At 46.6% G+C, this 14,567-nt stretch overlaps 1 protein-coding gene across 1 annotated transcript; it reads left to right on the top strand.

The window, feature by feature from the left end:
* Positions 1 to 8,606: 8,606 nt before the first annotated feature.
* Positions 8,607 to 14,173, top strand: CST7 (cystatin F). The gene is made up of 4 exons (XM_051614523.1): positions 8,607 to 8,731; positions 12,556 to 12,728; positions 13,037 to 13,153; positions 14,045 to 14,173. The coding sequence occupies exons 1-4, from the start codon at positions 8,656 to 8,658 to the stop codon at positions 14,120 to 14,122; spliced, it is 444 nt and encodes a 147-aa protein (XP_051470483.1). The 5' UTR covers positions 8,607 to 8,655; the 3' UTR covers positions 14,123 to 14,173.
* The last annotated feature ends 394 nt before the right edge of the window (positions 14,174 to 14,567 follow it).

Genomic DNA, 14,567 nt, shown 5'->3' with positions numbered 1-14,567 from the left:
GGAGACACGGGCATGGAAAACATTCATCCTGTTTACTCAGATCACTGGTGCAAACACTGCTTTCAGACACAGTTGTTCCTGGTTTGGTTTCCCAGCTGAGTGTAGATAATTGCCTTTCCTCCTGCTTTTTTTTCAGAAGTCAGACCACATAGGCAGCACTTGCTGCTTGTCAGGGCATGGCTCACCTGATTCCAGGGGCAGGCTGGTTCTAGTGCCCACCCGGTTCCCCCTTTCCAGGGAAAGCCCACAGCCAGCAGGTTTATAATTCCTCCTAGCTACAGCCAATGTTTGCCCACTCTCTTTCTCTACCTTGCTTTTATTCTTGCTTGGCCCTTGCTGTTGACAGTAACCTGCCCTCCCTTACTCTGGAGGGCACGCTCATTGTCAGTCTTCCCAACCTAAGCATTGATGGCTTGGCTTCACCCCTTCTAGATGAGTCAGGGGCAGAGCTTACTGCCATCCCCTTGCACACATTTACTCCAACCCAGGAGTTATCCCAGACATGCTGTCACATAGGCACTTATGTACTGCCCAGATATTGCTTGGGAAAAGGTTTTCAAGCCTAATCCAGAAGTCAATGTGTTTGCACTGTCTGCAGCTACTAATAACAGAGCTCTGGATGGGGTTTTGTGTGTGATGGGACTGACACAGAAGACACCCTGATAGTTTGACAGCCAGCCACTCGATTCCCAAAAGCTCCTCATTAATAGCTGCACTTTCTGCATGAGGAAATGAAACAAATCCAAAACAAATCAAAACCAAACCCATTTCCTGTTCACACATGCACATGCTAGAAGAGTCCTTCATTAATTCACTTTCAGTACTCAGTTGCTTCTCCCATTTAAACTGATCTACAGAAGACAGAGAAAAATATAATTAAATAGGTGCTGACTTACAGGTCACACACCCTGTAAATCAAGGGAAAGCCCTCTTAGCTATTGACTCTAGCTTTCTTGCAGGTCTGCAGAGTTTAGCACTGTGGTCTGAGAGCTGAGGCTGGACAGATGCACCAAGCTATCAGAGATGATTTACCACTTAACACTAATTAGATCTAATGGAAGCTCTAGGATGAAAACTGCATTTGCATCAACAGGAGGTTCTCACTCTGCTCAGCATGAGTGCTTTTGTGAATGATGCAGTTCCCATTCCATGCCTAGGAGTCTAGAGGGAGGGAAATGAACTCCTTTGCTTCTGGCTGAATTCCAGAAGGGTCTAGCCTTCTGTGCCAAGCTCTTCCTACTCCTAGGCCAACACATGTCATCTTTTAACAACCACAAGAGGGAACCCTGTTCCTAGTGCAGCATGGGGCATGCAGGGTTCTAGAAACAGCCCCATTCAGAGCAGGAATACAGCTTAGACTCTGAGTTCAGTTCTGCTCCACCTTTTACTTCTTACCCTGCTATTTGACAAAGAAAAATATATTCAGACAAGGGAGAAAAGATAAATGTTCCCAAGTTCTTCAGTGACTTCTCAGCTGCTTCCCTGAGTTTTCACACAAATGTCATGGCTTCTTGGCTTTCAGAATGATGTCTTCTACAAGTAAGCAGCTCTTAACAAGAGAGAATGTGTTCAGCTTAACTGGCAAGGCCTCTCACTAAGCAAAGCTACACACATCCTGCAGGATGAGGTGGTTATGCAAAAGACATCTATATTTCCACAGGCCAAAGCTACTTTGCCTAAGCCTCCTTAACGCTTGTAAACCTACCTCCAGGTCTTCCCCTCTTCCCCACCCCTGCGGGTATTGCTAGACAAACTGGTAGCTGCATCTTGCTGCCCTGCCAGTGGTAGATCCCTTATCATCTCTCCTGTCCCTCACCTTCACAGGGTTTTAATGGTGGACAACTCCTTTCTACTCTCAGGAGCTTCAGCTCAGGGGCCTTTTGCCTAAACATGGGCTGACTGCATCAACACAACAACACTCATTCAGTGCCTCGCAGGTGCCTGACGCTCCCCTTACCACTTACCTTTAGTGCCAGCAACCACAGCCTTGCAGCCATGACATCACTTTGAGTTCCCTCTGGGCAGTGTAAGCCCCACTTGCTGTCCACCTATCAGCTCTGTTAGCTGAGCATTGCTGACACAAGTGTGGTGAGAAAGAGATGGGGACCAAAGTCCTAGCATAACATCAAGAGGAGCTGCTGACTGGTGAAAGCATCCTATGGTGGTTGTCCCCATTTCCTCTGGCTCCTTAACACACCAGGGTGGAGATGCTGGGCTGCACAGCAGCAGGGAGGAGAAGAGCAACCTCCCTTAATGTCCAGAAGATTTTTCTCACACCTCAGTGTTCACTTGAGATTTGCCAGCTATTTCCTTCTCACACAGAAATTCTGTGGGATCTCGATCTCCTCCTGCCTTATTGTGTTACTCATCCTGGCAATGGTTCTTCTTAGGCAGTTTGTGACAAAGTAATTATATTCTGCAGGCAAAAGATAGTTTTGACAGAGAAAGCTGCTCACTGATCTCTGCTAAAACTGTAAGTCTGACATCCCGCTGTCTTGCAAAGGTCAGCAGTCTGAAGAAAGAGAAAGATATGGGAAGACCTGATCATCACAGCTGCTCAGGAGGTTGAAGAGGGTGAGCTTCAAGGAGGTCTGTTCACCTCCTGCAGCTTTTCTCCAGTTGCCAGAGATGGCTCCTCACTTTTCAGCACCTTCCACCCTCAGCAATGCAAATTTGAAGGAACATAAGGCAACTCTCCCAGCCCCAACACATGGATCTTGCACAGAGGAGACATCCTTGAGCAAGAGCAGGGGCTCTGGTCACGGACCTGGGATGAAATGGTGGAGTTTGGCTGCACTCAGGGCACACACTGCAAAATAAAGCAAAATAAGGTGTACTGGGACCTCTGGCACTACTGAAGCACAAGCAATGAGCAACATTAGGTGACTGCCTAAGCCTATGGTTCTGCCCAGGCACTTTTCAATGTAGTAAGAAAAAGATCTACCTAACTAGCTGGGTCTCCTTCAAACAGGTCCCCAAGAGGCTGAATGAGGCAGTGCTTCTCCAGGTCATCTCTCAAGCCTTAATTCATTTGCTAAGATGTCTGCAGGTGCTTGCCCAGTCATCTGACTATACTCAGCATCGTGCTGGGGGTGAGTGGAGTGAGAAGCCACTGCATGTGGACGGTCATTTGAGAAGGAAAAGTGCCACAGGGAAAAAGAGCTGAACTGGCAGTGCTTCTTCACTACTTATCTTAGGTTATGACCTTGCCAAGAGGCTCTGTAACAAAATAGGATCTACCTGGTACCAGGTTCTTTACAGAGTCCTGACAAGAGATCCCGATTAGCAAAACAAGCAAAATACAGAAAGGGTCAGTGAGGAAACTGAGGGAGGGAGTATCTGCAGGGTCACCTCATCAGTAGCTGCCAATGAAAATGTGGGCTCCAGATATGACTGAGAACAAGGTGCTTAACTGTATTAGAAATATTTTCAGGGTGGCTTTGGAGTACTATAAACCTCCCTTCCAGGCTGTGGTCCAAGGGAAGGTTCAGGGCTAAAGAGACCTTTGCTTTGGGCATCTGTATATAATGTTCCTGTTAGAAACCGAGAATTTGTTCCTACTGAGGTAATTAAGCTCTTGCTAACTTTAAATTCACAGAGCAAACCTTGGATACTGCAGTGGGAACAGCACCAGGATCTTGGCGAAACCTGTGTGTCTCATTGCAGAGGTTGTAGACAGAAGCAGGTTTGCCCTGGAAGTGGACTACTTCAAATCCTCAGATGGAAAGGGGGGGGATGGAAGATCTGTTCATCCCAAAATGAACTGCCCTGAAGTAAAATATGGAGGGATATTTACCTTATAAATACCCCGCAGTGCAATCTGTAGGCAATCTCTGCAAACCAGCTGACAGTGCCCCTGGCAGATAGACTAGATAATGCCACAGTTGTGCTCCCTCTCCCCTCAGCCCAGCCATTCATTTGGGTCTTTCTTCTCTTTGCTAGAAATGTATGGTAAACAGATTATCTCCCAAGCCTTCCAGCCTGCTTTCATATTTGATGGAAATTCATCAGTTCAAATGCTACTGCTGCTAGAAACAGATGCAGCTGCACAAGCCTTGATCCCTTTGAAAAATCACAGCTACTTCTGCAGTAAAGGTACAGGTGAGGTGTTGGTGAGCTACAGAGCAACTGGCAGATGAGTCAAGGGAGCATAAAAAGGCAAATTCCCTGGGTGAGGCTAACCCATCAGTGTCAAAGCCCAGCTTCCCCTCTACATCCTATTGCTGCCAAGTGCACAGACCCATAATCCTGACTGTGGCCACCACTGCTGACTTAATCCTACACAGGCACATGTGCTCTGAACTATTTTGCTCCTTTGCATGTGCCTGACCAAACCTGTTCAGCCACATGCCTGCTTATCAGTATCCTGTGGCTTGCCCAAGTGTCCCTGTGCATAAAACCTGCTGATACAGGAGTCATATGGTTTTCCACTTATGAAAGACAGGCTGGCAAGGTGTTCCTTCCATAGAAAGGCAGAGATGCAGCTGCATCCTCACCTGAATTCTTCATTCTGGTCCCTTTTCCTTGGACTATCCTTTCTCTGCACCTTAATATACTCCAGCATCTGCAAAATGCAGGTCTCCAGTGTGGAAGAAGGCATCATACCCACCTCTGGCACCTTTAAGGCTTCAAGTCTGCTGTTGCTACTCTGCCAAAGTAAGACGCATTTTCCCACATACTAGTCTACCGAAAGCTGAAATGTGGTGATTTGTTTCTTCCAGCTGAGAGCCAAAAAAGCATCCTCCTGCTCAGATCCTTCAGTAAAGCAAAGCCAACTAAATTAGCTGCCCTGGGGATGAGATGAAGGCCTGGGCCTGGAAAACGTAAAAAAGATTAAAAGGAAAAACCCAACTATTGACACTGCTAAATGTGTCTTTTTAAAAACTTTTGAAGGCACAATTCAAACACACTCCAGTCATCCTCCAAGTCCCTGCAAAAGTTAATGAGATGAATTTTTCTCACAGTCCCCCACTGATCTGTGAAGTGCAAAGACTGAGTCAGATCTGCAAATGAAAAACTGTGGGTGCAGGGCCAGACACTGATTGCATTTATGGGAATGTAATTCCAACATGACTCTTTGCAGACCCCACAGGCATTATTCCAGAAACTCAAGGTGGCAACTGCTGGATTGTGCTGTGTGGCCAAATGTTTGCCTTGAATGAATGAAGCAAAAAGTAATGCTGAAAAAGTTCACCTCATGTACCAAATGTCACGAAAATCAAACTCCAGGTACTGTGGTTTTGCTTCTACAACAGAAAAGGAGGTAATTACATCTTTGATTTATGCATAAAAGTTGTGAGGTTTTTACTTTGATTTTTAAAAATCCCCCTACAGGTGCACACTGTTTCCAGGCTTCTAACAACACAGCCCAACAGTGAGACAATGAACAGACTCTGCAAATTAACTTGCAGAAGAGAGAGTGGACTTGGTATCCCATAATTTGCAAGAAACATGCCCTACTTGCACAAAAACAAACACAAGTATTGTTCAGGCATGCAAGTCTTTTAAGATCTATTTATCTCAGCTTGATCCAGAAAGACAACAAGCTTGATTTAGAGTGGGTCAGGGCCAGCTATTTGCTTAAAGGAAATGTTCTGTTTACCAAGGAATAATCAGCAAGCCTCTCCTTGTCAGCTTACTCTCACCCTCTCCCTGTTTAGGATTTCTGCTCACATAGGAACAGCCACATAGTGGAAAATTTGGAGAGTGGAAACCATGTTGAGGAGTGCCCCACATGCCCTCTTCTGGTCTGGAGGACATGGGTTACACATGCATTCCACAAAAAAGTGGGAGAAATTCCCATCAGCAACCCTAAGAGACCTAAAATGAGAAGACAACCTGCCTCATTTTCTTGGGTTGGAGGTCAGATGAGACATCACACTGCTCCGCTCCTCCTGCAGATGGATTTGGGGCATGAAGGAGATGGAACATGGTTGGAGTAAGACATGACAAAGGGACAACTGCAGTAATAGGTTCCTCCACAGCATAAAAAGTCCCAAAGAAAATTAACAAATATTTGCATATTGTGGGCTTGGAGGAGTTTTCAATTGTTTGTCAGTTATTGGGAAGGGGGAGTTTTTTGGTGGGTTTTATTTTCTCTTTGTGTTTTTTTTATATATGAGTATCTAGCACTATTAATACTACTGCTCTTTAGTGAGCATTTTGCTATTTCCTAGGAGAGAACTAAAGAAAGTTCCTCAACAGGATTACAAAAGGTTAATTAGAAAAATGAAAAGTTGGTTTAGAGGAGCTGTAAATGAGCAATTTCATGGGAAGAGGGGAGAGGGAAGGAGACAGGAAAAATGTGCCCTCTGGAGGCACATGCTGCTTTAAGTCGCTGTCGCTGTTTATAAACCCGATCGACAGAGAAACAGTGCTCTTCAGAAAAGAGCAGGTGCTGAGCTCCCCAGAACAAAGTCGGGGGCAGCACAGATGCCACAGGTTTGCATGACACCATAGCTACAGGTGCCTTGACAGCCAAAGCACACTCCTCTCTGCCACGGGGCACCAACCATCAGACACCCAAGAGCTGACCTGTTCAAGCCTCCTAGGCAAGAGGAGAGCACAAGGCTCTGCAGCTTTGGATGAGGCTGAAACAGGGCCCCTTGCCACGGAGTCTGTCCCCACTCCACTGGGGACAGCTCTGCTGTGTGTGAGGTTCGCACTTGCCTTTGGCTTCTGTGCAGAAGAAGGGGCTCCACGCAAGGAGCGCACCCCAGTCTCCCCAGCACTCCGCTGGGGGGGAACGCAGCAGCGGCTGCTGGAGACGCACTGAGGGTGCCCGGACCAGGCAAGCTCGGGCTGTGCCAGCGACTTTACCTTCTGGTGCCCTCTAGTGCCAACAGCTAAGTAAGGTGGCCTCGCACAGAGCGTGCTGGGAGGAGGGCTGCGCCAGCTGTAGTTCCATTTAACCACTCTCTGTCCCAAAGCACTCATTTTAAGCAAGGAAAGAATCTACGTTCTAGAAGGATCCCCTCAAATCCCTGAGCAGACCCTCGCACTGGGCCCCTTTTGACTTAAATCGAAAGGAAGCAAAGAAAGCGGGGATGGAGGTCGTGCAGGAAGCCTGAACTGCCCCCCACCCCTCCTAGTGCAGTGACAAATAGGCTCTTGCAACACACAGGAGATGTGTTGGGATCCAGCGACAAGGGGCCCGACAACCTCTTGCAGGGGGACTTAACTATAGGTTTCAAAGACCCTCCCTCAGAGTCTGTCAGTGAGGTAAGAACTACAGACTACAGTCACTGAAGAGAAAAGGACAGCTGAAGATACCTGATTCAGCCATGCAGGGTTGTGAGTCCCTGCTTGTGCAACAGGTGAAGGATAGATCACTGTGTGCACTCAAAAAAAAAAAAAAAGGGGGGGGGGGGGGGGTACGGGGTGGGGAGGAGGGGGGGATGACATCCCAATATATCTACTCATTCTCTCAATGTTTTCCACAGGCTTTGGGGAGATTCAGAAGCTCTGTGCAAGTAGAACTCATGATAAATGTGACTCACCATGCTTGCTTCATTCCTTCTTGGTGGGACATTTCAGAGGGCTTACCTAATACCTTCTTACAAGTAAACACTGAGATTATTTTCCTCCAGCTTCCTATGCACCACCTACACTGGCATACATTAGGACTTCTACTCAGGCAGTAAGATCCATTTGCTCAGGAGGAGCACAGTTCATTGCTGTGGCAAGTGAAAGGCAACCCCTGTCTTCCTGCTCACCTGAAACAAATGCACATAAGCAGTCCACTGCACCCACCCTTTCAGCAAGACATCAGTTCACCTCCTAGTCTCCTGAATTTGGCAGCTAGTGATAAACCAACTAGCTGGTCTGGCAACCAATTCCTTTCCCCAGGCTTGTAAGCAACTCAGCATGGACCAACACTGGATTCTGCCTGGAGATGACCCTGGGGAATCCAACCACAAGACACAGAGAGCCAAACTACTCCTCTCCTCGTGTTTCTCTTGCCCTCTGGAGAGCAACGAGAGAAACCCTCACCTCCTCTGAGCCTAACACAGCCCTTTCCTGTTGTTAAAACACCTTTTGTAAATGCAGGGCACAGTGTTCTCTGCAACTGAAACCAAAACCCTCTTCCTACTGGCTCTGCTCCACACAGCCCCCTCAGGCAGGTACCCCTATAGCTTTCTTGTCTCCCTCAACCAAACCCCAAATCTCCACATCATGCACCAGGCACATTTTCTCTGTCAGGCTTCTCCCCACACAGACAACTGCACACAAGTCAAGAACTACATCCCCAGGGTTCACTGCCCATTTCTTGGGGATTAAATTTCCCCGTGAATCTTAAAGCACATGGCTGTTACTCTCACCCCCACACCACTTCCCTGTGTTAGATCAGACATTGTGCCCATGCTTTTGCACAACCCCTGAGGATCACAAAGCAAAAGTCCCTGTCAGATGTAGGACTGGTGCTGCTGTCACCAAGACAGAGCTTTGTGGCTGGGCTTCGAGGTATGTGGTCATCAGCAGGAGACAAAGTCTGCATCAGAGCTGTGATGATTCAGGGGGTTTTAGGGTGATTTTTTTTTTTTTTTTTTTTTTTTCTTCCCAGCCAATAAGAGCACTTTAAGAGGCACATCTTCCCCCGCAGGAAGCCAGGCAGTCACTCCTCTGCTGGCAGGCTCTTTTTCTGAAGTGGTGGAGATGGCACTGAACTTCACCTGCAGCTTTGCCGCTCTTTGCTGTTTAGCACTCTGGGGCTTCATCAGGACTTCAGATGGTAAGAGCAGAAACTAATTTCTGTTTTCCTTGTGCTTTAGGTCCTGTGAGTGCTGATTTCTTAATGCACTGGTGAAAAATAGCCCTTTTCCAACTGCTGCCCATGCTGGCTTAGCACCGCAGGGTTCAGGCTACATCTGAAAATCCAACTGCTTAAAAGACTTTCTTCCCTTGTAGTGAACCATGTTATTCATGTTACCATCTAAAGTCAACTTTTGGTTTTCAACTTATTTGTCACTGTTTAAACTCTGCATGACCTTGATTATTAAATCTAAAGACTATGGGTAACAATTTGACTGCTAAGTACAGATGGGCACTTGAGTACCCATTAGCTGACTTTAATGAAACATTACCCCTATCGTTCCTTCCTTTGCTGAGCAAGGACACTCTCTTGATTGCAGCTCACCTTAAATCTTTAAAATGGGCCCTGCAGACAGGAGTATTTTCTCTCTGAAGGCTTTAGCTCTACTTCAGTTTTACTTTGGCTCCTCCACACAGAAAGTGCTAATGTGCTCAGAGTTGGTGTTTGGTTAGCCAGTAGGGTTTTTTTCGCCTGTGGTTTCCTTTGGGGGTTGCAAAGACATGCAGGAACTCTGCTGCGTCTTCAATGTAAAGATAAAGGCTAGTCTTACTCCTAGCAATGAGGAGGAGGTTTTGAAAGCATTCCATTAAAAAAAAAAATAAAATAAAGCAACCTGTTGCAACCTGCCTACTTGCTTCAGTGCAGATTTCGAGAAAGAATTGCTCATAGGATTGCTCTCTCATACTGCAGGAGCAGGGCCCCCAAATTATTCTTCAATGAGGAGAGCACAAGGGAGGGCCTCTTAAGACAACGTACAGCTCGTCTCTGCAAGAACAGCCCACTCTTGCTTAATAAAAGGCAGTTGGCTGTTAATTGGAAGCAAGAAAACAGTCTACGCGGCAACCATCTGGCAGAAGTAGGAGAGCCAGACTTTTCTGCTCTCTCTTCACAGTTCCAAACCCAGAAGCAAGGATGGGGTCTGAAATACAAATGCTCTGGACAGAAGCATCTCCTTGTGAGGCATTAAGAGGTGTTTTCCCAGGTCATGAGATCACATTCCCTGGGCCTCTGATTGTTAAGCTGCCTGGCCTGGTCATGCAGTGCCTCTGCTCCCACCCAGGCCTGGACTACAAGTCCAGTGTTACCAATCCTCTGGGCCATTCTGCTTTGCTTTTGGAGTGGGGCCATCACCTTACTCATGTTTAACTTTTTAAGGTAATGACCCTTAAGGGCCAAGCTAGGGAAGAAGATGTCAGGAAAAAAACCTGAAAACACAGGTTCTTCCTCACACGAGACAGTATCTGGGTTTTGGAAGTTCAGTGGTGAAAATTATCCCAAACAGCAAAAGATACTTCAGACCACTCTGTGCTCCATGTAGTGACCACCTTGAATGAGAATCAAAGCACATCAAGAAAAACAAATCCTAGCCTTGTGGAATCTGGGTCACCAGAGGAAAATAGGGGGGTAACGTTCTCCCACAAGGCCTCAGTATATCTTATACCCACTTTGCTCTGGCACGAGTCACTCTCAACACCAAATTGCAATGAGTGAAGGAGGTGAAATGCCCAGTGCCCTTCGGTGAAAGATGGGGCAAATATATACTAGTCTCCATCTGCCTACATGGTGTATTACCAGCCTGCTACCTGTCTACAACACATGGTCCAGCTTGCAAGACTGTGAGCCCACCTCTCCAGATGCTGCATACCAGACGCCTTGCCACATGTGACACTTCTAGATCTACCAGGCACTGGAGTCAGGAACAAGGGCACTCTGGACTCTTAACTCTTGCTTTGAATAATATATTTCATGGGTTTATTCCCATACACACTTCCCATTCTTCAGCCAGCCTCACTCACCCTGCCACCCCATGCCTAAAAAAAATGTCACCATGACTCAAGAGGTGTTGAGGGGTATTAATCTACAAAGGGACCTTGTGCTAAATTGAAAAAGACTATGGTTACCTCCTCCTGCTACAAGGGACAGTATCTGCTGTGAACACCCCCACCACTGCCACATCTGACTTTCCAACAGGCATAAGAGGACAGATTCAAGCAAGGTCCTGGAGAACATCCAGAAGGGCCCAGGCCAGTGACCTGCTCAGTGAAAAAACTGCCAGGTTGCCCAGCACTGGCTGCACACCCAGTCCCAACACAGACCAGACATGTGGGACAGGAAACCTTGTCACCTCCACACAGACACAAAGCCACTTGCAAAACATGTGCTCCTCTCAGACACATGCCTTGGGTCTCTCAGCACCCACCTGCAAGAAAATATGGGGGTCATTAAGGTAGCTGGGGTATCATCCAGAAGAGATGTGAATGTGGATATCGTTGGGTTGAGGAGGTATGTGAAACTGAGTCTCTCCTGCAGGTCAATACTTCAGTCCCTGAGCAGTGGTACAAGGAGGTGTAGCCATTACCACTGCGGGGGAGGATGTGCTACTGTAACTAGCACATACGTCAGCAACCTGAAAGATGAATTTTTGCAGCCTCCTGTGCTGATGATGACATGTAATGCTGGGGTTTTGGTTTTTTTTAAATAGACTCTGGGTCACCCACCAGGTTGTCCCTCTCTCATCTATTTGAGTTTCTCAGTACAAACTGTCTTAAATACACAGTCTATGTTCTGTGCTTGGCTGTTAGTGAGAGAAAGCTGTGGGGAAAAAAAGAGCTGGAGGTGATAAAAAGCTTGACTTTCACAGCAAATTTAGCACAAGCTCTGTGTGCACATGCACACGCAGGCGTGCTGCCTACACACACACACAGCATGAACTCCTGCACTAGGAGGTCTTGGCATCAGCAGTGGCCAAGACCTCAACTTGCACAGGTTGAGGATTTTTTCCTCTTGTTCGTACTTCTAAAGCAGGAAAATGCAGGGAAAGGCAAATGTAAAAGAGGGGAAATAATGACATCAACTGTAAAATTTGAGATTCTTTTACAGTATTGGGGAAAGAAGCAGGGCATGGGGAAATTAGCTACACAACCAAGTAAGAATATACAGTAATAAGGGCTGTGTGGAAAGGACTGTTCTAACTTGAAAGCTTATAGGTGTTCTCCCACACTCCCCCGGTCTCCAGTTCTTACACATCTTGGTCCTCCTCTTCATGGCTGTGATAGTGAGATGGTCTTTGGCATTTGTGTCAGGGCAACAGCATTTCAGGACCCAATGCAGCCTGTTCTGCAGGACAGTGGGGAGCTAGTCCAAGCTGTACCACAGTGCTCTTCCCTGCCCAGCCAGAGAATAGGGACCCTCTTCTTTGTCAGCATATAGAGGGAGGGCAATTCCCCCTCACCTTTATCACCACTTAAAACCCCCTAAAATAAAAATCTCAAGATGCTATCAAAGGATTAAAGGGGGGTGGGAAAGACTTATGTCTGCAACTTAAACTTGGCATGCCACCTAAGAGCAGCAGGGCTCTGCCAGCCAGTGTTTGGTATGTTATCAAAATGTCCTCTGAACAACACAATCCAGCTTTATAACTAGATTCAAAGATGGGCCTTCTATGAGCCAGGAGTCACAAAAGAGATTGTCTAAATAATACTCATGATACCTTGGCCTCTTCTAAGTAATTTTGAACTCTTCTACTACTTCTAGCAGCATCTTGTACTGTCACTTCATTCCACAGGATTGTTTAACCATTTCAAACGTACAAAGGAAAACTACTTTGTAATGGATGTGAGCAGAGTCCTTCTGTAGCACAGAAGCATGGGACGAGTAGGAAGGTTTAGCATTGTTTCAGAGGGCTGAAGCTCCCACCATTTCAGGCACCTGATGTTTCGCACTCACGTTTTGTGTTGTTTCAGCTACATATGTACCACCACCTAATTCAACCATGAGACCTGGCTTCCCTGTCCCAGTGAACACCAACAATCCTGGTGTTCGCAAGGCAGCTCGCTTTGGGGTTTACAGATACAACAACAGCTCCAATGACCTCTTTCTGTTTAAGGAATCACAAATAAACAAAGCCATGGTACAGGTAAGAACCAAAACTTCAGATGGTCCTTCAAACCATTTACAAACTGAGCCTCCTACAGAGCACCCAAGACTTGGGAACTCTGCTCCTGCTGAGAACTGCTATGCATGTCTGAAGATAATAACACATTGTGTCCCTATCCCATTCAACTGCTCCACACGATGGCTCTGCCCCTCCCCCATAACTAAATACAGAACTTGCACATCCGCTGCACTACACATAATTCACAGATGTAGCACTTGATTCTTAGCCACAATTTTGGCATCTGTTTCATCTGCCCTTACTTTAAACCAGGAAATTACTTTCTCTAGATTGTCAGAGGGCTGAAATACATGCTTCATGTGGAAATTGGACGCACCGTGTGTGAGAAGAGGGAGTACTCCAGCCTGGACAGCTGTCACTTCCAGAGGAAAAAAAACCTGCAACAGGTAAACATCCAATTCCTTCAGGGTATCCAATAACTGCATGTGATTCTTGGCCATATCTAGCTGTGTAGTCACCTTCAGACCAGCTCTGCCATGCCCTCACAGAGGTACAAGCCTCCACTGTGCACTCATCTGGGGTGAGACAGTCATCAGTATAAGCAGCATCCAGGGCCAGCTCCCATCTCTAAGGAATTGAACCAGACACAGCCATCTAGCCATTATTCATAGAATCCTAGAATGGTTTGTGTTGGAAGAGACCTTAAAGATAATTTAGTTCCACCTACCCTGCCATGGAAGGGACACCTCCCACTAGATCAGGTTGCTCAGAGCCCCACCCAACCTGACCTTGAACACTTCCAAGGATGAGGCATTGACAACTTCCCTGGGCAACCTGTTCCAGTGTCTCACCACCCTCACAGTAAACAATTGCTTCCTCAAGTCTATCCTAAATCTACCCTCTTTCAGCCTGAAACTGTTGCTCCCTCATCCTATCACTACAAGACCTTGTAAAAAGCCCCTCCCCAGCTTTCCTGTAGGCCCCCTTCAGGTCCTGAAAGGCTGCTATGACGTCTCCCCAGAGTCTTCTCTTCTCCAGGTTAAACAACCCCAACTCTCTCAGCCTGCTTGCATAGAAGAGGTCCTGGATAAATACGTGAAATTATGCAGAAACAGAGTAGGTGCTAAAATAAATAAATAGAAAAGAGAATTCCAGGACAGAGGAAATCATTACAGGGGCTTTCCACAAAGATACGAGTACTTGGCAAATAGTACTTTTTCCAGGATAAAGAGGGCAGACAAAAAGAAGCTGTTCTCTCCTACCCCATCATGGCCCACAATGCTGAGAATAACCACCAGCCACCACCTGGACTTCATTACTTCCCCTTTTATTTGCAGATGCTAAGATGCTATTTCGAGGTCTGGGTAACACCTTGGTTACATAAAGCATATGTCCCCACTGCTCTCTGTCACTGACTCACCTTCCCCCACGAGAGCCTGACTACAGGGGATCTACCACCATGAGTTTTTGCTTCCCTGGACTGTTGAGGCCAAAAGTGAAGTGGGAAACGGCTGTACAGAATCACCACAGAGCTCTTCTGTGAAAGCACACGGTTGTTTTTCTCTGAGAAAGATGCTAAAAAGTGACAAAGAAAAGACCTGCCTTGACTGAATTTATTGCTATCCAGTTGTGTATCTGATTTACCAAAACTAAACTGCAGCTAAGAGCATGTTGTCATTCATTCAATAGAGAGCCATCCACGCACTGGCTGAATTTCCAAGCAGTGTGAACACACCCACAAAGCTCTGTTGGACTTGCTTTATTCTGTGATGAATCTTCACACAGCCATGATGTAAACAAGTCAACACCATAGCACATGTGACCTCAAGACCGAGGAAAGCTTTACAACAAGACATTATC

This window comes from Apus apus, chromosome 3, assembly GCF_020740795.1.
Source record: "Apus apus isolate bApuApu2 chromosome 3, bApuApu2.pri.cur, whole genome shotgun sequence".
NCBI lineage: Eukaryota > Metazoa > Chordata > Aves > Apodiformes > Apodidae > Apus > Apus apus.
The sequence above is the reverse complement of the archived record's forward strand: the minus strand, read 5'-3'. Positions and strand labels throughout refer to the sequence as shown.